Source organism: Mycteria americana, chromosome 8, assembly GCF_035582795.1.
Source record: "Mycteria americana isolate JAX WOST 10 ecotype Jacksonville Zoo and Gardens chromosome 8, USCA_MyAme_1.0, whole genome shotgun sequence".
Lineage (NCBI taxonomy): Eukaryota > Metazoa > Chordata > Aves > Ciconiiformes > Ciconiidae > Mycteria > Mycteria americana.
Window position 1 is genome coordinate 2,003,476 of NC_134372.1, and position 22,207 is coordinate 2,025,682.

Sequence of the window (22,207 nt, forward strand, 5' to 3'; positions counted from 1 at the left end):
TTTGCGCCTCTGAAAGACTGAACTGTTGGAAAAAGTTCAGGCACAAAGAAAATCAATGTCTAAAGACGTGTTTCTATAAGGGCCCGCGAGGGAAGGGCTCCATAAAGCACAACGAGGGGAAGGGAGATAAAACACGCTCATAGCGATGCCGTGCTGCTCGTGACGCTGGCAGCACAGCCGAAGAGCTCATCCGCACCCGGGAGAGGCGGTGAATGCTTCCCTGGACAGACACAGAGATGACAGACAGACGGAGGTGACCATCGAAGGCCGACACGAGGGTTCGTGCCGGTTCCTCCACGCAGGACCGGGGCTGGGGGAGCTGGGCTTTGCTCACCACCGCAGGTTCATCGCTGCTGCTCGCACGCCCCTCTGCACAGCAGCTCACAATTAAGCCATCGTTGCCACTACATTCCATGCGGAGGAGAAGAAAATAGCTCCTCCGTCCTAAATAAATACCATGGCCTTTATGTGCCCGGGGAAGCAGTTTTTCCAAGAATGTGTGAACCACAGACGCTGTCTCCCCATCCCCGCTGGCTGCGCCTTTGATGCCCCTTTGCAGCCCCGCGCAGACATGCCCCAGGACTGCCGCTCGCGCCGCACGTACCAGAGGCTCAGCCTCGCACCTTAACCTGCGAGAAACCCTTTACGTTCCAGACATCTACAAGCAAAACCCCGCACCGGAGCCGCGATGCCACCCTGCCACGGCAGCCCCGGCCGGGGGCAAGCCTGCCTCTACTTCTTTCTTTGCAGCCTGAATGCACAAATTAGTTATTTCTTTCCAACCAAAACCAGATGAACAAAAGATTGTAAACAGTGAACTGTTTGAATTTAGAAGAAAATGGCATTTTTTTAGCACTGCTGTTTGCATGCAGCCACCCCATGCGGCCGGCCCAGAGGGACAGCCAGTGCCATGGCCCCGCCAAGCTGCCTCTGCTCCACCGACAGACAAGAACATCCTTACGGCCGACAAACACAAATGCATCAGAATTTAGGTCAATGTTGTGGATAAAGCCAGTACTTGAATAAACACGGATTTAGTCAGAAAAGCAGGAAGCCAGCCTAAGCCTTCATCTTCCACTAGTTTCTTTTAGTGCTCATCTCTTGAAACTAAGGACAAATTCCTATTAAACAACGGAAAGGGGAAAGAAAGGGGGATTTCTGTAACGGAGACACGACATGCCGACTCACACTGAGATGACCATAAAAAAGGCTGGTTATCAGCAGCGCTGGTTACACAACTACAGCCCGAGAACCGTCAGTTTTGGAGCCTCTGCGCCATATTCCGAGCCGTGTCCATCACTGGTAGGATCACCTGGGAGGTACCGGCCGCTCCCCTCCCCGGCACAACCCCACCGTCTGCAGCGAAGCCGCCTCCGCCAGTGCCGCCGGCCACGGCGAGCGAGGGGGGCCTGGGAGAGGGGGCTGCAGTTCGTAAAGAGAGACAAATTCGTTTTCATAAATTAATTGCACTGAAAGAAGCAAGTGAAGCCATTACCTTCTCATGGTTTTCTATTAAAATTTCAATCACGATGTTCTGAAATTTGATGTCCATAATGGCAGCGACTGTTTCCTCTTGAGGTCGGAGCAGCGTTGGCCCAAATACCACACCCAGATTAGCAACAGTCATCAGGTTCTGCTTGTGATTATTTGCAACTCTGGGGAAAAAAAAAAAAAGAAAGAAAAGTAGGTGATAGAACTAATGTGCACGGAAACCCCCTCCCTGCCTCATGGCTGGCACAAAGCTTACAATGCTGTTTACATTTTTTACACTCCTGGTGAGCTCCTTGAAGGCTCAGCCATGTGGAAAAGTACAAATTTAACTATTGTGTTGCTAGAGCCCTCTCAGCCCTAGCAAATTGCCTAATCCCATAAAACCCCGACGCTACGCTGGCCACTGAGTCTCATGTTGCAAACCACTCCCAGGAAAACATCTTGAATCATTAATGCTTAAAACCCTTCTAAAAACAAATTGTTGGACCTCTGACACACGCTGCTCTCCAACTGAGTGAGTGACCTAATATGTTCCAAAACCCAGTTCCTTCTCACCCATTTAAGCCTGTGCCTGCACCAGAGGTCAGCCCCATCCAGCCCAACCAGAAGAGGCTGGAAGGAGAGGAGCGGGCTTCACCCCCGGACCCACGTGCACGCACACGCGTCCTTCTCCGCCCCGCCGAGGAATTCGCCTGACACGGACAGGGGCTCTCCAGGGACCCGCTGACACTCGAGCCTTCCTCCCTGTCATCCCCATCTATTTTTATGTTGGCGAGTATTGCAGCCCAGCGGGAGCAGATCAGTTCAGCAAAGTGAAACAGCTCACGCTGAGGACCTGGCACTAATGTGAGTTTGGGGGGTTACTTTGGAGTAGCTCCGGTCTGGCCCCTGGTCTTAGTGGTGCAAAGCATCAGCAGCCCTCCTGGGTCACGTCCTCTGCCCCGGCTCGGCCCCAGAGCGCCCCGCCGCCGTGCACCGAGGGCACGCTGCAACGCGGGATGCGGCCCGGAGGTCCCCGGCTGTGTCCAACTGCAAGTGCCAGGGGACCCGGGTGCTCAGCGGCTCCGTGGCAAACGCCTGGTTGAAGCACGGACCAACCTCGCTGCGTACCGGGGACTCCGGCTGAGTCACATGCTGGAGTCACACAACACCACGTAACGCAACAGCACGTGTGCGCAGCGAGGGTGACGCAGCGAGGACCTGCGGTGGAAGCCCTACAGCCCCGTCTCGCGACTCTTTCTTGTGGTTTTCTCCTGACCTCTTCAACCAGGAAACTCAATGACTTCAGGCAGTGCAATCACACAATTTTAGCCTAAGGGGTTTTTTAAGTGTCTTTTCTCTTTACTCTTTCTCTCGTTTTCCCTGGACAAATGCACCAGGCCAGCACAAAGTGAGGCCGAGACTCAGATCTTGCTGGATTGTCCCAAAAAGTTATTGCCATGGGCTTTTATTACTGCCTCAGGGCCAAGACACCGCAGTGCTCGTTTGTGTGCATGCTTAGCTTATTTCAGCACAGTGTAAGCTAGGGCTGGCTTAAAAGAAAAGACGCTTTCCATCCTTTTTCATCCAAATCTCACTTGATCCAGCAAAGGACTCCTCGTTCCTCATCCCTATATACGGCTCCTTAGGCAGCAGAAGAGGACCTCATCACTGAGGGATGCTCAGGGGCTCAGGATTGCTGGCTTAGCTCCCTGACAACGGCAACTTCAGCTCTATTTTCCATCCAGGCAGTAAGTCTCACTTCTGGTGTGTTACGTCCCTGGAGAATACAGAGAGCGGTCACCTCCTCCAAGTCTGGGCTTGGGTTACGACTTCAAAGGTGCGGAGCTCCTGGCGAAAGTCCCTTGGCAGCTTTGTGGGACCTCCCCCTTACCCGTAACTTCCCCCACTGTCAGGAAGCTCTGAATATTTTATCGCAAGCATCCGAGAAATCTCCCGTGTCAGTAAACTGCAGCGCGGGGGGAGACGGGCTGCCCCAGAGACGGGCTCTGGTTGCAGAGACGATAACCCGAGGAGGAAGGAGCCCCGGCGGGCGGCGAGGGGATGCGCTGCCCGGCGGGGCTGCTGCCACCCCGCTCTCCCCATCGCCTCCACGCAGCCTGGCCGAGCATCCCCGTCCCCGGGCGGGTGCTGAGCCTCTCCCCCTCCTCACCGAAGGCAAGAGCAGCCCAGGCTGCGCACGCAGCGACGTAAAGAAGCAAACTTTCTTTAGGGGGTCACAGCCTCGCGGAGCAGAGGGAAAGGCAGAAGTCCAATAGGAAACAAATTCTTACTTGGGAAAAATCTCGCTTAGCTCCTACGTAAATAGGGATTCAAACCTTTTCCCCCACTCCAACCCACCTCCTTATCAAGACATTTACAAATGCCAGCGACGTTTTTACATTGCAACAACGTCTATATTTCAGACGCATGTTCACATGCTCCTATTTGGATTTTGAAAAAAGCAGCTATAATTCAAATAGTTTTGAAAAGTACTAATTTCAATGATCTTCTGTGGTTAGTAAAACAATGTTCATTTATAAAAAAACAACTGAACTGATCTAAGTCTTACAAAATTAGGTCCCTCCATTTCTCATTACCATTAGCATGTAATACATCACTCTAATAAATTGCATTGTCATTGACTCATTACGGCTAGGCAGCTGTGCACGGTCCGTTAATTATTTCAGACCAAACTATTAATGGCTTCCCAACCCGGACACGGTCCTGCAGCACCAGCCGCACACCCGGCTCTGCCCTTTGCCCGAGGAATGCCCACGCACCCAGACACGGGCGCTGGCCCTCGCCTCCCTCCCGCACTCGGCACCGAACTCCTCTTTACCACGTTTGCTTTGAATTCGTAAAGCGTGGAAGCCGTTTTGTGACTGCGCAGGTCTGGTGGCACATGAACTTCTGATCTGTACCACGGGTACTTTTCCAGCAGCAGCCTTCACAATGCTCCGTTACCAAAGCTATGCTACAAAACATGATTCACCTTTCACATCCTTCAAATTCCACATCCATTATCCACACGATAATTTACTATAAATTATACCTCTTCATCATCCTTTGTACTAGAAAATAATGCCGCAGTTTCTAAAGATGGGATGTTCTCATCCCAAAGCGTGCTTAATGTTGGTGCTTTTCGGCAGGCATTGTTAGTGCCGTTCCCGAGCTGCCCTTTAGAAGGTCTCCAAGTAGTTGCTGTATTTTCCTTTTAACCTGCTGTTCCTTCCTGGCCACCGGTGTACTCTGAAAGCAATTGCGCTAATATTAATTTAGATGGGTTCTTTTTCAGTTCTCCCTCCATCCACACTTTGCAGAAGTCACTTCCAGCACAAGCAGGAGGTGGGAAGCGACAACTAATGGGGACACGTGCAGAGCAACCTCTTAACTCCTGCTTGGTGCTTGCGACATGCCGGGCTATCACTGACTTTTGGACTCCGGGCTGTTCCTCCTCCTCGCAGCACACAATGGTTCCCACGTGTCTCCGGGATCAGCGGGAGATCAGCCCGGCAGCCTGGGACAGACTGCGGAGCCCCTCGACTGGGGGAATATCTGCACTCTGCCAGGCATCACCAACGAGCAGCCCTGCAAAGGGACTTTGTTCCGTGAAGACCTGACCCACTTGGTGCGGTCCCAAGAGGCGTGCTGCTGACGACTGCAAGCACCCAGCCAAAGGAGCTGGAGAGCGAGCTCTGCCACCCGAGGGAAGACCCCGGGCCGGGAGCCGAGGGCTCCCGTGGGAGCACTGGCCCTGCAGCTGAACGGGCAGGTCGTGTTGCCCGGGGGACTCCGTGGACGCCCGCTCACTTTACATTCACTTTCAGAAAAACACAGGAGAATGGGAGAGGAGTAAATCCATGTTGTGTGTTAAATTAGATTATGCCTGGGTTGCTTGGATACTGTATAATCACCGGCATGACCAAACATAATTTAATACAGAGTAATTGGTAGTCAAGCTTCAGCGCAGAGAAAGCATACAGGAACAGTAAATATTTCTTTGTTGCACTGGCTTGCCATCCGCATCGTGTATCGGAGGAGAAATGCAGCGGAGCCGGGGGTGCTGCAGGCTGGGGAAGTGCCGCACTGGCCCTCTTTTATTTTACGGGCGTTAATGATTTAAGTTTCTTCAGCCTGGTCAACAGCTCATATTTCTTTTCACGGAAATCCAATTAAAGAACTCGTTTGCTTCTCCAGCAAGCTACAAAAGAAACCCGTATTGCGGGAGCAGCAGAGAACGCCCGGGTGCAGCACGTGGGAGCTGCCCACTCCTCCCAGTAACACGGCAGAGAGCCGGCACCAGCCCAGCGCTGGGGCCGAGCAGCAGCTGCAGGCACCGCAGCTTAACGCCACGCACAGAGCCAAGGGCGACAAACAGCGCACGAACTCGAGACTTCTGGGCTGTGAACTGGCATCGGTGGGATTATTTAATAGCAGTGGACACGGTCCTGCTGGTACGTGCTGTTAGCTCGGTGAACGCACGGCTCTGCCCCAGCCGCGCTGGGCACCAGCGACCGCACACCTCCGCGGGCAGCAACGTCCTCTCCAGGGGATGCCACTGGGGCACCTGGCTCAGAACTCTGGCTTTCTGTGGCCGGAATTACTTTGTGTATGTATTTTATATATAAAATACATGCACATGAGCCTCAGCCAAAGAGTGCTGCTCTTAGTTCAAATATCTTCCCTGATTCAGAGAAAAATCTCTGAGAAAACAAACATCTGAAAGGGAACAAAGGCAAAGGCTGGAGTGCTTCTATTTCCATGCCTGGGACAAACCTTTGAAAACAAAGTGCTTGTTATGGCTGGCCGAACAAGACCTTATAGGATGGAAAATAACGCAGCTAATTCATATTGCTACAGATAAAAATGGATTTCACGTCTGCCACCACCATTAGAGCTTCTATTTAACGTGAAAAGCCAATCACGCGGAGGGCTAGCAATCCCCAAAATTATTTAGGCTGCTCTGGGTAGTTTGTTACAAATTAAACACTTACATTTGACTCTGGACGTGAATGAAAGATAAAAAGCACAGCGAACACAGCCAGCACGCTGGGCGACAGAGGCATCCACGGATCCAGCAGCCACTTGGGGGGGAGGGAGCGGGTATGTGGAAGAGCTCTACTAACCCAGGCCGGCAAGACCCAACCACGGCAGCAGCCGTGTTCCCACCAGGTCCTCGCAAAGAAAATCCTGTCTGGGGGAGGTATAGCTACACTATAGCTCCCTGCTATACCCGGGGGAGCGGCTCAGCAAGGCTGCTGGGCTTCACGCAAGCGAAACCCTGCAGCCAGCGTCCCTGCCCCCCCAGCTCCCCTCATTTCCACCCATTTAATTTGGATCGCGCACGCTGCCGGGCAGAGAGCAGGCGGCTGCTAGCGCACGCAATTGGTGGTATTTATCGGATAAAATCTAATGAGTTTTGGGAAATGTTCCTGGGTGCGTTCAAGTCATCCCTGCGCATTATTGAGTTTAATTGGGCTGCAGCTGATGAGTGTGTCGGTGGAGAGCCAGGCGAGGAGCCGGGCGAGGGCCGGGCTGGCCGCCACACCAGCGGCTCCCGCTGCTCGGCTTCGCCCCTCTCCGGGGGGCCGGAGGAGCCGAGCCCCGGGAGAGAGCGGCCCTGCAGCTCCCGGGATTGCTCGCTCCTCGCTCCAGCCCACCGCGTGTTACCCGGCCCCGGCAGCCCACGTGCCTCGGAACGCCGTCCGACGGCTGGGAGCGCAGCAGGCGTTTTATTGCAGGCGCGTTGTAAAACGCCGCGCTGCAACGCAGGGTTGTGAAACCCGTCTGTGCGCGGCCACCTCCTTGTGCTAGGAAGGAAGGCTGCACGACGCCAGCGTCCGTGCCGTCCCTGGTACCCAAAAACAGAAGCCCAATACAGAGTTTTGTCAAAAGCAAACTTGGGTCAGGAAAGAAACAGCTCAAGCTTCAAAATAAGACTAATAACGATAATCATGAAAATATTTCAAGTTACTAAAAGGAGATTTTTTAAAAATCAAAGCTCCTCTCCTGCGGTATCAGGAACAGAGGAGACTGGAAATAGAAATTCTTCATCAAGTGCCCTTGTAAACACAAATGCCACCCATTGCTCACAGTAAGAGAACCAAAAAGGCTGTGGCACATTAAAAAGAAATTCCACCTGCAGCACTAACCGCTGCTGTCCCAGGTAGCATTCGCATAATCGTTCCTAAAAGGCACACGCGCATAGGAGGAGGTGATGGGGAGATCGATTTGCAGTGGCCTCTGTCAGACAGCCGTGCTGCCGCGAACAGCAGCGGGGAGCGGAGACCGGGGAGGACAACCAGCTCCGCTTCACCTCCCAAGCCGGGGCACACACGCACAGAAACGATACACTTACAAATTGCATAACCGTAATTTACCCTGTCGTGTTTATTAAGGCTCTGGATATGCTTGTGCTCTTCTGGGCTGCTCTTGGATGAGGGGAGCTCTGCAAGGGCCAGAGGAGTCTGGAGCTGGGGGAGGACGAGCTCGCTGGGCTCGCTCAGCCGCCACGTGGTCGCTGCACGTTCTCAGCACGCAGGAACAGGGACGGGAGCGTGGGCAAAACAACGCCATACGCAGCCCAGGCTTTTGCAGGCTGCAGAGACTCCTCACAGCATCGCAGCTTCTACAGCACCGCCGCTCGAGCGAGGAGCGGGGAGAGCCAAGTACTGAGGAATGCAGATGGAGGCCAGCGGATCCAAAAGGAGGAGAGATCACCAGGGAAATACAGAACCGCCCAGCGAAGACAAGGAGAAAGTTTCTGAACGCAGTTGACAAAAACCTTCAGATGCAACATCGAGAATTAAAGGGGTTTTCAGCAAGCAGCCGCATTGCTCTCGGGGTTTCCCTGCTCAGCTGGGATGAAACATGTGCCTGCACTGTTTCTGGGCGGTTTGACTTGCTCCAACAAGACTCTCTTTTTCTCCCGGGTGAATCTGGCCACAGCTGGATGCTTGGGTTCACTCCCAGGGAAAAAAAAAGAAAAAAAAAAAGCACTCGTATCACACTGAACAGATGCGGAGGCCAAATGTGAAGTTCAGTATCGGTAAACCTAATCAGTGTGAATACCACGCGTGCTGTGACTTGCAAGGAAAACACATATGGTGCTGCAAGGCTCCTCTGATTCAGGCTTTCTAGACCAAGTCACCTCGGTTTCCAAAGCCATCTTCTCCGGCTTTGGGAGATCTCTGATCATCCCATCAAGCTGAGCTGAGCTTGATGGGAGATCTCAGGGGGACCCCGAACCTGCTCGCCAACCCTCAGCCCAAGGCTGCAGCTGGGGTGAGTGGCACAGGGCTGGCACGTTCCCCACGCCCCGGCACGGCGTTGGCAGCGCCCCGGTGAAAGCCACAGGCATGACCACAAGTTGATCTTAAAATGTCACTGCGGTTTCCACCTGCAGAAATACAGCCAGCCAAAGGGGACTTCACCCTCAAACGTCCCCCAGGGACAGAGCTGGGACGGGGACTGCCACGGCTGCGAACGCTGTCCCCTGTGCCGCTGCCACCCCGCAATGGCGATGCCCTGTTTGAGACCGGCACCCTTCCCGCAGCCCACGGGACAGCACGCCGGGCACCGCAGAGGACCTGCACCCTTCCCCACAGGGGCCAAACCCCAGTGCCACGCCAGCCAACTTCACGTTCACAGCACGCAACCAAGAGGCAACACCGGGTGAATGCAATTCCCATACCCCACACCCTGACCCCCCAGCCTTGCGCTTCTTCCCTTAATTCTGGCTGTACGTGTGCAAGCACAGCCTTCAGTTATAACTTCAGTCTGCTACACTTAATTATGTCTTTCCGCTTTACGGTAATAATAGCTATTGCACCCATTAGCGACAGCCGCGGCGGCAGCTCGTGCTGCAGCGGGGCTTTGGCCGGCTCCGGGCTGTGCCTGCAGCCCTGCCAGGGCCGTCCCATGCACGAGCGCTGCCAGCCCCGCTGCCCCCAGCAAAGGCCCCGCTGCGCGGGCAGGTTTTCCACTGAAAACAGAAATCCTCAATGCTTGCACACTGCAATAAGCAAACCTACATAGCCAGCGGGGCAATAAAAGCCTGAAAGAGCAAGTATACATTAACAAGAAACCCTTTGACAGATCTGCCGCCATGGAAAGCGACACGCCGAAGCCTACCTGACAGATGGAAAACAGCCAAAGCAAACAGGCTTCCAGAAAGCCTCCCAGCAAGAACCGGCACCGGTTTTAGCAAGTGCAGCTCCCACCGCTCTCCAGCCCGACGGGGGCTGTCCCTCCAGGGCGGCACGGGAAATAGTTCCCAGCCGAGAGCCAGGCCGCAGGGTAATGAGCAAAGTTACCCTCGTGTACACCTGTATATTCACGCAAGTGCATCGGCCACAGGGAAGAGTAACAAAGCAGGTTTTTTGACTTTTTTTCTTCCTCCTTAGAAGTATTTTGGAGCACATTCGCTTCACAGATGCAAGATTAGTGCCCTTCCCTCCAAAACACTAAATTCCTAAAAAATTTGCTTAAATGGAAAGAAAGGGAATACAGAAATAACCAGCTTTGTAGAATAAATTAAAGTCATGGTTAACAACAGCAGGTAAAATGCTTGTCCCATCTTTGCCAGTGGAACAAGGTTTTGCCCAACAACTGGAAAAATTACACCCCCCCCCCAATTTTGTGCACCATCACGCACACGTGGGCAAACTTGGTCACCCCACGATGCCCTTCCTACTTTTCATGGCAGTAGATAACGTCAAATTGCCACAAACTTCCATGGAACTACATTAGAAGAGCACAGTAACTCTTTAATTTAATAAAATAACAGCCTGGTAATCCCCAGCCTCACAGTGGGGCACCCATGCAGCTGACGGACGGACCCTCCTGCCACCTCCCTCCGCGGGGTGAGTTAGATCAAGGGAGCAGGAGCCAAGAAACGCATTTCCAGACTCCGGTGCCCCACATACATTTGTACGTACATGCACAGGTAAAGCCCATGGAAAGCAGGACTGGCTCGCTCAGCTCAGTCCTGGTCCACCTGGCATCACCCACCAAGCCAGAGAATGTCCTGCGCAAACCAGCTCCTTTTCCCGTGTGGGTGCCAGCGTCGCCAGGCTTCTTCCACAGGGAAGCTGTGATTGCGTTTGGTTTTTCTCCGCCAGCGGCTCCCGGAGCCTCCGGCCCTCCCAGCCCCAACCAGCAGCATTCAGACCCTCTGCCCCGCGCTCCTCCGGGTGTGCCTTGAAGATGTTTTTAAGAATACATGCTTCTAAGTTTGAATGTAGTTACAAAAGCCTAGACCTCGACTGGACGTGCGGTTTAGTGACTTGCAGGCAAATGGAGGAGACAGGTCCAGGTTGGGCCGGGGATCGCTCCCAGCACCGCGGGGAAAACCACAGCTCAAAGACATCTTGGCGCTGGTGACTTTTATTCTCCTTTCTTCTGCTGAAAAAGGATTTGACTAAAATCTATATAATTGCATTTGGTTTAGTACTGGGTCTGTTCAGCATAAAGAGCAATCTAGAGAAGCTCTCATTAAAACGTCTAAGTCCCACTCTGTCTGCGGGGACGGAGGAGACACCACCAGGGAGAGACGCCAGCTATTTATTGGAAATCTTTTGCTCACTCTAGATTCAATCTGTTTCTGTACATAGTTTCAATTTCACTGTGATAAACAATTAAAAAGAATCCAGATAATTATGTGCTATCAACAACCTCTGTACAACAACATAAAGTTCAAACGCAAGCCCACAAGAATTCACGCTTGGGTAATACAAAACGCCTGGTGCTTCTCCCGGAGATCCCGGCTGCCCGGCAGGAGCTCGGCAGAGACGTTCAACCACAGAAACGCCACAGCAAACCCAGCGCACTCCGCATTACATGCTACTAAATGATTGGTCTTGCCAGCCTTGGTGATGTAAGCTTTAGCTTAATTTAAGACACCCATTATCATATCTAGAGAGATGACTGTTATGCATGATGATACAAGAGTTGTGAAGAGCCTGGTAAGAGAGATGCTGCGGCCGCTGAAGCGCATTCCTCTCCAGCTAAGAACTGGGGAGCCTTCAGAAAACAGAAGGACCTTTTGGAGAAGCATGGAAGAAAAAGCTACCAGAAAATGGAGACAGCTACTCTATTGACAATCCAGGCTTAGGAGGTTAAAAGTTCATTTGCAGAAGTAGAACAAAACCTTTTGCTAATTTACACATTACAGGAAGCCAAGCCCAAAAAACACAGCGAACACCTACAGGGATTTTTTGTGGGTTTTTTTTTTTTAAATTCTGCAGAATCTCATATTAAAAACAAAACCAGAAGAGTAAGAGAGAGCCAGAGCTGGCAAGGGGGAGGGCATGCACCCAGCCTCATGCTTTGCACGGTGCGCCCGGCATTCCCAAGACGGCATCCCCAGGGAGCCGCACACCCAGCACCATGCCCCTGCCGGTACCTGCTAAGCCCGCAGTGGTCTCTGCTCTGCAGAGAGCACCACCAGCTCCTCGAACAAAGCACACTGAAGGTGTTGCTGCTGCCCCACGGGGCCTTGACACCTCTGGCTCCAAAGCACGAACGGTTCATAAGGACCCGCTGCGTCACACCAGAGCTGCTCCTTGAGCACGGGCTGCCTCCCGCCAAAGGGCTTCAGCGGTGGGAAAGGATCCCCCTCACCGCAAGTCTTGAGCAGAGAAAATAGCAGGAAAACAAGGGAATGCATTCACAGCATCACCGCTACCCCAGCTGCTAACTGCAAACGCAGCTCAGGACTGCGTTCGCTGTGCTGCTGCGTACCTGGGGTAACGTTCTGCAAACATGAGCAGGAGGAAGGAGCTGAGCTACTGGCACATTATCAATAATCCAGTAGATTATTTTGCAGCAGCAGAAGGAAAATGGACACAAGTCATTTACGAACAGATCAAGACCATCTAAGAGACTGCCTGCGACAGCCAGGGAGGCCTGAGCGCCCGCTGACCACGTTCAAGTGCTGCCTCTGCCTTTGCGGGAGCTGAACACGCACAGGATTTCTGCGGGGAGGCAGGAGAAGGCACAGGGCAGGGTCCTTCCTCTCTGCAAAGCTCCCTGGTTGGAAAAACTAAACCCCTAGCAAACTATGTTAAAGGTAAAATTATCTTCAGGAGCCTAATGCAAAAACTAAGAAAACAAGGGAGACATTACGGCGAACACATGCAGAGTTCATTAACGCTGGGAAGGCGCGTGAGCACGGGGGAGCCCGAGAGGCAGCGCAGCCCCCGCTGGAGGCTCTGCCAGGGGCCTGCGGACCTCCGTGGCCTCTGTCTTTCCACAGAGCTACAGGTGGTTCCAGTTAAATGCTGTAATTAAATTAGCCAGGCACGATGGACGCGCTAAGATTTCCAACTAATCTGCAGAGCAATCTCTCATCCACCGCCCGTCTCCAACGTTAAAAGTACCCCAGAATTTGCGCAGAGCCCGATGCGATGGAGGAGGGAGACTCGGAGGGCGTCGCGCTGCCCTCTCGGAGCCGGGAGCGAGGACGGGTCCCCGGCACGGCACGCTGCGAAGCCGTTACCTTCCCCTTCACCCGCCCTCCCAGGCCGCTCCTTCCAAACCCCCCTTCTCCTGCCGTCTGCAGGGAGCCCGCTGCATTGCTGCTGGCTTGGTTGGCTTTTCCCACGCAGGAACAGAAAAATAAACAGACAACTGGCTATACTTGCTAATCATGTCAAAGCATTAAAACAAAAGGGATTTTTATTGATCTGAGTGGGCTTGGCTCCAATCGGGAAGAGGATGATTTAAAATAGCTGCTTAGAACTGTATTTTCAAAACCAAGGACGTTCTTGGTTTGGTTTGTTCTGCTTTGTTTTAGCATGATCAGCCTAAACTGTCCTTCTTCCTTACTCTGTATGTTGGTTCACACCTTTTGCTGTGCCCGCCTAGGGTACGTACAGGCAATGCACGCACGCAGCAGGACCAACACAGACATACACCTCCACGCACACCAGCAGGTCACGGACCCGGAGGCACCGGCGCTCGCTGGCCGCTGCGGCGGGGAGGAAGCTCCGGGGAGCTGCAGCAGGGCTGGGCTCACGCCCCACGGCATCCCCTCTCTGCCCCTCCCTTAACCTGCCTGTACCGGCCGTTCCCAAGACAGTGTACTGGCTTAGACGGGACTGAGGATGCCTCGGCACAGCGGCTCTGGGGATGCCCAGCAGCACCGGCACCAGCTCCGGCATGGGACTGGCTCCGGCATGGGACAGAGGCACGGTGCTCACCAGGCTGCAGCCCCCGGCAGCACCCATCCCGGCTCCCCAGGTGCCAGGAACTGATGCTCCAAACCAAGTCACAAAGCAGAGAAACAAACAGGAGGAGAAAAAGGGAAAAAAAAAGGGAAGAGGGGCAAAAAAAGGCACGGCACAAGCCTGACCCAGGACAGACGAGCCCCGAGCGGAATGCTCCCAGCTCCTGCAAGGCAGAGCGTGCCTACAGGGAGTCACCGCTCGTGTGACATGCCTCTTGCTACCCACAGGACCGCCCAGATCCTTTGGGTGACTCGAACTCCTGGGGCTTCACCCGGGACCCAGCAGTGCCGCGATCCACAGGGATCAGAGACAGGCGCCAGGCAAAAACATGGCATTGCTGAAGCGCGGCGAGCAGGCGGCAGCGCCGGAGGATCGCTGCCTGGCCTGGCCACGCGAGGTCAGGGAGCTCGCTCGCTATTTTCTTTTGGCAGCCAAATCAGGCGAGGAGCATATGAGAGAAGTGCATGTCAGAGGCCTCAGCGGCTAGTGGAAATTTCCAGAACGTCCTGGACAAGAATGACTTACTGGAAGTAATACATAAATCAAGCAAATGAATAGTTACCAGACAGCAGCATAAACAGCTGCCACAGGGATGAAATCAGACCTGCTGTGCCAAGAGGCGTCAGCCTCCTCGCCGGCTGCACCTTCGGGGGGAAACGGGGAAAACAACCCAAGGAAAAGCAGATTTCTGGGGAAGCAGCCGCCCCGAGTCCTGCACAGGTGCCTCGGTGGGCTTCCTGAAGCCGCCGGGCACAGAGCACACCACGGCAAGCGCCGCGCCGCTGCCGGGGACCCCGGCTCCCGTGGGGCTCTGCGCAGGCAGCGCAGCCCGGGGAGCACAGCACGGGGCTGCCAAGGACGGGGCTGCTCCACGCGAAGGAAAACAAGCGCCGGGTTGTATTTTTAGGCTGAAGACCTGGAGGACTTTTTCTTCTTCTCCTTTGCCAACAAACCCTCGTTCAGCAGAGCCCTCTGAAATGCGCTTCGCTCCACGGCCAGCCCCTGCCCCATCCCGCCGACGGGCTGTAACCCAGGGTGGGTTTTGCTGGATCTCTGGGCGGTGGCCGACAGCAGCTGCCCTGCACAGCCCATGGAAACCATCGGCACCGATAAGGGGAAAACAATTTGTGCTAGAGATAGCAATCACTATCATGTTGGTTAAAACACGTAAACTAGAAAACACCACTGCAGCAAAAACAAAGGGAACTAGTCACTGCTGGTCAGGCCGCAGCTGTGAATGATTAAAGATAATTAATTCTGCTAAATACATGTACACACGTTTCTTCTGCAGCCTCCTTAATGGTTTTGACCTTCTGCCAGGAGAGGAGCGGATGCGCAGGCAGGGGCAGCCCTGCTCCTCGGCCCGGGGGACGCGTGGAGCAGCGGCGGCGATGCACGGAGCGATGCGGAGCCGCCCGAGGGGCTCGGGAGCCCCGCTGAAGGGTGCACAAGCACGGCACCATCTGTACTGGAGAACCTGGATCTCACCGCCACAAGAACAAAGCAAGGCTCAGATGTCAAATTATGGCCATGCAAAAAAAATAATTCCTAAATGCTTGAAACATAATCAGAGTGAAATCCTCCTGCTCTGCGCCTCCAAAGCATTTACTCCTTGGTGAGAAAGTACATTACAAAAGACGAAAAAGACAGGCATGATATTGCAGCTCCACTAACAAAAAATGGCAATTTTCTGCAACCAGCTCTGTTCCTGGCAGCACCGTTGGCGCAGCCACCTGCAAGCTCAGCGGCACCGCGCGCCTCCGCTTCGCTTTGAACTGCTTTAACTTATTTGGCAGGAAAGAAAAGATTTGGTTTAATCAGAGCTGGCACGTTCTATTGATAAAAAAGCATTTGAAACTACAGCGTAGCCATTCTTGGAGATAGGTGCTGGGCCAAAAGGAGATATCTGCAGCAAAACAAGCCAGAAGCATGCGAGCAGGAGCGTGTTGCTAGGTGACGTGCTGCGGGACAGCCGCTGCACCCAAGGGGCTCCGCAGCACCGAGGACGTTGTTTTCCTCCTTTCCCAGCTAGAAACAGTGGGGAAAAAATTCCCCGAATAAAGAGAGAGAAAACCCTGAAGATGGCGTGAGGAGTCCTGCGCCATGCGGAGCTCGAGTGCTGCCCCGACGAACCCAGGGAAGGCTGGGCAGAAACTGCAAAAGAATGATGCTGGAAAAGGCATTTGGGAGAGCGGGTACCACGCACGCTCGCACAGCGAGCTCGCCACGTCTCCTGGCATCAGCTCTTCATGCAGCTTTTTAAAAAGTGTCTTTCCTATTTTTATAGCAGAGGATGAGGAGCACTCTCACCAGCCATCCCCTGCAAACGTTAGAGCTGCAAGAAGTAACAGAGTGAGTAAGCAATAGAGACTTTGGTAACTAAAGCAGCCACAAGTAACAGGAGAAGATACGTGCTGGTTTGCCTTTCAATTCTTCGAAAGACAGGGGCTATTCTGGCCTGAGACAAGAGAAACCAGGCGATTTTTAAGATGACCAGAGTCTCCCTAACTTCAGTTGCTGCGTCCTCAGACATGCCTATTTGGCAGGGCCAGCGGCAGCAGGCACGGGGCTTACTGGGACGGTCCGGGCTCTGGGTGTTCAGGCTGTCCTGCAGAGATCCCTTTGGAAAAACGTCAGAACAAAGAGATCTCCTCTCTTTCAGGAACGGTAAATCACAGCTGGGTTTATCACAGGAATCCTGACAGCATGAACATGTCCCAGGAAGGAAAATTAAAGCTTTCACCTACTCATGGGTCAAAGAATAACATCAAAATAGCAAATTTCCCCGGAACCAGGGTCTGTAGAGCAGAGGAGGAAATTTGCAGCATTACGTTCCCGACGAAGGAGCACGGACAGGGATTGCTCATGCTCTGTATTTCAGTGAATAATTGCCTGGACACCTGAACATCAGACAGGAGGCAGCGCAAATAGGCTTCGAGATACAGCAAGAGGCAGAAATCAGCTTCATTTTCTATTTCTACAGTCCCCTCCCTCCACCCGGCCTGTGCCTGTCCCCGGGATCCGTCCTCCCCTCGCCTCCAGCTCTCCTTTCCCCCTCCCGCGCAGGGGGACGCAGCCCGGGAGCAGCAGCGCTTTCCCCGGAGCGCCGGCGTCCCCCTGCCCGCGTGGGACCCCCTGGGGCGCGAGCCCCCCTCACCGCACGCCGAATTGCAGGGGGGCACCCAGCCGCCACGGGAAACCCAGGACATTCCTCTGCTGCGCAGAAGGAAGGGCACTGCTCAACCACCTCACAGGCGCTTGTCCCAGCTGATATTTAATTTGTGTTAATAACTGCCATTTTTTAATGTATCAGCTGTATTAGGACGGTTTTATTGCTGTTATTAACGGCAGCCCCACGCCACGCGAGGAGCCCCGTGTCCCTTTTCAATAAGCAGCAGCGAATGCACAAACCAAAGAAAAGGAGATGTAAGACAACATGGCACAGACTGTCTTTCTCTATTTAACCGATACAGCTTGAGTTCTGCTTTTAGTGTAAGAGATCTCCACAGTAATACCGTGAGAAATATTTTTTTAGCTCATCTGATAAAAATGCAAATCTTGATTATTCATACATTACTTAAAAAAAAAAAAAACCAAACAAACAGAAACAGATGAGGCAGTCCCCTCCGAGAAGTGCAGCCCTGCTTGGCAGGGCCAGAAGAGGGCCCTTCGGTTTTGCCCACGTTAGCTGTGGATGCCCAGCTCTCCGCTCCCCGCACCAGAGACGGGGCAGCACCCAAACCCCAGAGCATCCCCCTTCCCCGTGCAGGTCATCCGGGGCAGCCAGGCCCCCGTCCCTTCTGCCATACTCTCCCTCCCTCCAAACATCTTCTGCAGATGCGACGCTTCATCTCCACCGCAACATCTTTACTCCGGCTTTATGGTACCGCTGCCTGAACCGGTTCATTTACAAGAGCCGCAGCAATGAGTCCCGGGCCAGGCTGCCCTCCTGGAGCAAGGTCCTCCTTGCCAGGCGGCCCCGCGGCCCCGCAGAGCGGCCGGAGAGCCGGACTGCCCCAGGAGGGAGGCGGCAGGGCCTGTGCCCGGGGCTGGCTGCTGCCCTGGCCCCGCAGCCCGGGATGCCCCCGGCAGCAGCGCAGCTCCAGGGCCAGGACGGCCGCTGCAGGGCCGCGAGCTCAGCAGAGCGGGCTTCCTGCCTTTCTCCGAGATAATTTTTTTCCCATTAAATAACCGCTATGAGCTGTTTCTCTTCCTAATATAGCACACACCACTACGCTCATTGTTTGTTTGTGTTTTGTTTTAGTTCCTTCCCTACTAAGCAGCGTGAAACCCATTGTATTACCTGCCTCCCCTCTCCACGTCTCTCACTCAACCACCACCAGGTTCTCCTTTAAATGAAAAGCACTTAAGCGGTTATGAGATGCCTTGCACATATTTGGCTGATGGAGTACCTGGAACCGCCTGGCCCTTGGCTTGAGCCTGTAAATGCAGAAGGTTTTGAAACCGAGATCTAAACCAGCTCTCTGGTTTTTAACAGCCTTGCCGGGGAGTCCATGGAACAGATACAAACCCGTGTCATAAGAAAGCATCTGGAGTAATTTTTAAGCCTATTTCAAGTTCCATTTGTTATTTTTTCTCTTAAAGAGATAACTTCAGGTTCTCCCAGACCTTCTTCTAAACAGTTATGACGATTAACTCATTCCTCAGGTTTCCACGCCCTGCCTAATCCCTCCTGCTCACGCAGCGCCGGCGCGAACAGCGAGGGCAGGTACGACCCCGCAGCCTTGAGGCTGGCACAAACACCTGATGATGCTTTCACTTTTTAAACACTAATCAAAGGTTTCCACGGTAACCTGCAGGCGCAGGAAGAAGATGGGAAATTATAGGTCAGCTCTATCGCTGAAAGCAAAAAAATTACTCAATTCCTTTGCCCTCGAAAAGTTTCAAGGTGACCTAGAAGTATTGATTAATCAGGTTGCATAAAGGCAGAAAATATGCCACAGAGTAGTCTTCTATTGTAGCAAAGAAATAGCTTTTAGTCCTTCAGTAGTAGGCTTGATCTGAAACCCAGCGAGGAGCTTAACCTCTGCTCTGCCTTCTGGATAGGCGAGCCCCATTACCACGCCATCAAAAGCAAGGCTGTATTCCCAGCAGCGTCGGGGTTCCTCCTGCCGCCGCGGGGCCGAGGCACGGCCGCACAGGCAGGGGACGGCAGGGACGCGGGTCAGCAGGAAAGCCCCCCTCCCCTCCTCCTACACCGCTCCGTCTGTCAGTCCTCGTTTCACTCACACGCGGGTTTCCAGTTACTCGCCAATCAGATATGACTCAACACCGCACACACACAAGGAAACTTTTCTACCACTATTAACTTTCAGAGGAAGTGGAAAAAGGAGAGAAAAACATATCAGTCATAAACGTACTTTGCCAAGTGGTTCATGAGCAAGTGCAGCATCTGCCTGTTTTTCTCCGGGAGCCGATGAACGAGGCTGTGGATCTCTGACACCCTCGACTCCTGATTCTCCAGTTCTGCATCGGGAATAAAAAATTATTTATCTCCACCTCAGGGGGGTTATTATGGAAAAAGGCATGCAGGCCCAAACATTAACACCGACAGACATCCCAGGGACCCAAGGCTCCTGCCCCCTACTCCACCCTACACCCAGGCATGCTGCGGATACTCTCCACAGCACCTTCCCTTTCTACCAACTCCAACCAGTTGTTTCCAAAAGGAAGAAACTAATGGGCTGAAACAGGGAGCTGAGAGCAGATGCCAGCCGTGTGAAAAGCCAGTCGTGATCAGGGAAGGGGCTGGCCGTAACCAGCGTTTCTCCGATTCCAGCAACGGGAACGTCAGCGCGTTCCCGTTCAACGTGTTCCCAGCACCGTCAGGATGTGCTCAGCACGGCGCCCGGTGAGGCTGTAGCATTTGGTCCTCAACAGGCTGGTTGGGTCCGCAGGTGCTGGCAGACGTGCCCCGACAGCCGAAGCAGGAGCCGCTCAAGCAGGCCACCACCGATGTGGCCAGGGACCACGTGAGCCCTCCTGAGCCCCTGGTCCCACCCGGGCGCACACAGGCTGCACAGCTGCCCACAGAGAGTTACCTGCTCTCGTACAAAGCACCTTCTCCCAGGGCAGCCAAAGGAAAGCGGCACAGACATCTGAACCGCGACTGATCTCATCAAAACACCGTAGGTGGTGTTTGAACAATGGCCTCCCTCATTTTGGCAGAAGATGGTCAAAACAAGACAGAGCTGCAGCAGCAGCTACTGCCACCAGCCAGCTCTCCGCTCCCCCTGCACCATCTGCGTTTCCTTTTCATCCGGTAAGTCCCAAACAACAACATGTCCCTTGTCTCTCCATTCTTATTCCACTTTCCGGGACTTAAGAACAAGGAGGTCGGCAGGGAAGCAGCAGGGCAGAGGCTATGCTCAGTTGCTTCAAATTGCGCTCTTTTTTCAGACCGGTGCCATAAACATCAACAAACTCACTCGCTGCTTTGATGAAGCTCCTTTGAAACTGGTACATCATGAGCGGCCCTGGAAGCATTCTGGAAGATAAAAAGGTAACACGCACAAAACACATCTGAGTAACGCAATTCAGAGAAATAAAGCTTTGCCCTTACCCTAAGTTCAGCTGCACCTTCAAAAGTGCAGAACGAAGCAATAGCAACTCCAGTTAATTCCCCCCATCAGAAGGAAAAAGACCTATTGAGGCACCGTCGATATATTCTTCCTCCCTTTTCTGTGCCACACTAAATTAATTTTTAATTTTAGCATTCCTTCAGTAACACAGAGTTTCGGTAAGTTTAGCGAGCCCGTGATTTCCAAGCAAGTTTAAAAATAAATTAAAAAGAGAAACAAGCCTAGTCACAAAACTTTAACAGTCACCGTTCCCATTAAATCCCCCATTCTCCCCTCCCATTTCCACATCCCTTCAACGGGACATCTCGGAGCTGCTGACGTTCTTCATTGCTTTGCAAACAGTTCAAACTCTGGAGCGAAGGTTGCCAATCATGCAAAATTATGTAGCGTTCTGTGATTTTCTAGGCTCAGATCCACCAAGCTAATTATACTCATCACCCTAATCGGATTTAGCCTCTCTCTTGCACTCTCTCTCAAATAAAACCCAACACACAGAACAGCAACAGCAAGCAAGGAGCTGCAGTCGCGACAGGTAGAAGCATGTTGTGGATAATGAGATGCTGACTGCTGCCAACAAACTAACCCTTTGGGAAGATAACCCACGATGATAATGGCATCAATTTGCACACAGAAATTATTACTACAGTAAAGCTCAGCACCCGGGTCTGAAAAAGCACTACAGGCACAGCCCTTAGAGGAGCACTGTGCTCCCCTTCTGCCACACGCTCATTAGGTGGAAGCCCATCGGGAAAAGCTTCAGGAAAAGCTTCAGTCAGGGCAGGGGACACAAGAATGAGCTTTTAAAATCAGGTTTGTATGATACATGCATCTTCCAGAGAGCTGATCGTATTTCCCAAGTCCTACTCAAACATGCTGGAGGGTCAAGGGAAAAGCCAGAATAAATTCTCTAAGAGCAGTTTCTTCTTTGTTAGAGCAGTTTCTTCTTTGTTTCTATTAAAGTGCTATTGTTAAGGATCTGCAAGAACAGGCAGTAGCGCCCCAGACCATCACCGAATCCATCCTGAAGCCCCACAACAGATGAGGCTTTTCTCCCTTACCTCAGGTAGGTTTTCAGTGCACTGGTAATGGTCTTTATCTCCCACTCTGCACAGATCTCTGTTTCTGTTTCAGTGGCTGTTTTGGGATCTAAGGAAAAAGGAAAAAAAAGAAAAAAGTGAACCAAAGGGAAGATAATACCAGCTCATACCAGCTCAGCTGTGTGGGAAAACCGTCACATCCCATTTTATTTGCTATTCCCCAGCCCAGTGACCACAAGCCAATCCCCAACAGACACTTCTGCAGGGAAGCAGAGTTTGTTAGACGAGACGGGCCACGCTCGCTTGCATGGGATGAGAAAAAGAAAAGAAAAGCATTAATCATGAGCAATGAGATCAGCAGTTTGACTCAAAGCGTGACATTACACAGGGCGCAGGAGACTGTGGTGTTCAGTGACAGTGGTGACAGAGCAGGGCACAAACACGACACGGACCCAGACAAACGGGAGAGCCCCCAGGACGCAGCAGCAAACCCCAGCCCCAAGCAGGCTGCAAGGGGTTGCCACAGCCTAAAGGAACGTGAGCAACAGCAGCAACGGCGGCACGGGCCCTGCGGCGGCCGGTGGGTGTCGGGCAGGCGGCAGGAGCCCTGCCCAGGTGTCTGGGGGGACAGGAGGTGGCTTGTTCTCCCGCCCAGGGCGGGGAAGAGTCCCCGGAGCCCGCCCGACCCGCCGCGGAGGGCGTGGGAAGGCAGATCCACGCTCCCTCAGCTCCACAGCTGCGTGTCATTTGGACGGGAGGGAGGAAGCGGGGCTGCTGCACGCTGCTCTGCGGCCGGGCTCTGGCACAGCCGGCGTTCGCGCGTTATCCGACGGGCTGCCCGTCCCGGGGACCCTCGCTCAGCTCG

General features: G+C 53.3%; 1 protein-coding gene across 3 annotated transcripts in view; it reads right to left on the reverse strand.

Annotated features, from left to right (window-relative positions):
• ARHGAP26 (Rho GTPase activating protein 26) overlaps positions 1-22,207 on the reverse strand; it is a 156,483-nt gene that overhangs the window by 50,838 nt on the left and 83,438 nt on the right. For all 3 annotated transcript variants that reach the window (XM_075509516.1, XM_075509515.1, XM_075509517.1), the window contains exons 15-18: positions 21,364-21,451; positions 20,153-20,211; positions 19,085-19,190; positions 1,496-1,655 (exon numbers count right to left, since the gene is read on the reverse strand). In XM_075509516.1, coding sequence (XP_075365631.1) covers positions 1,496-1,655; positions 19,085-19,190; positions 20,153-20,211; positions 21,364-21,451 — 413 coding nt within the window. The remainder of the gene's footprint in view (positions 1-1,495; positions 1,656-19,084; positions 19,191-20,152; positions 20,212-21,363; positions 21,452-22,207) is intronic.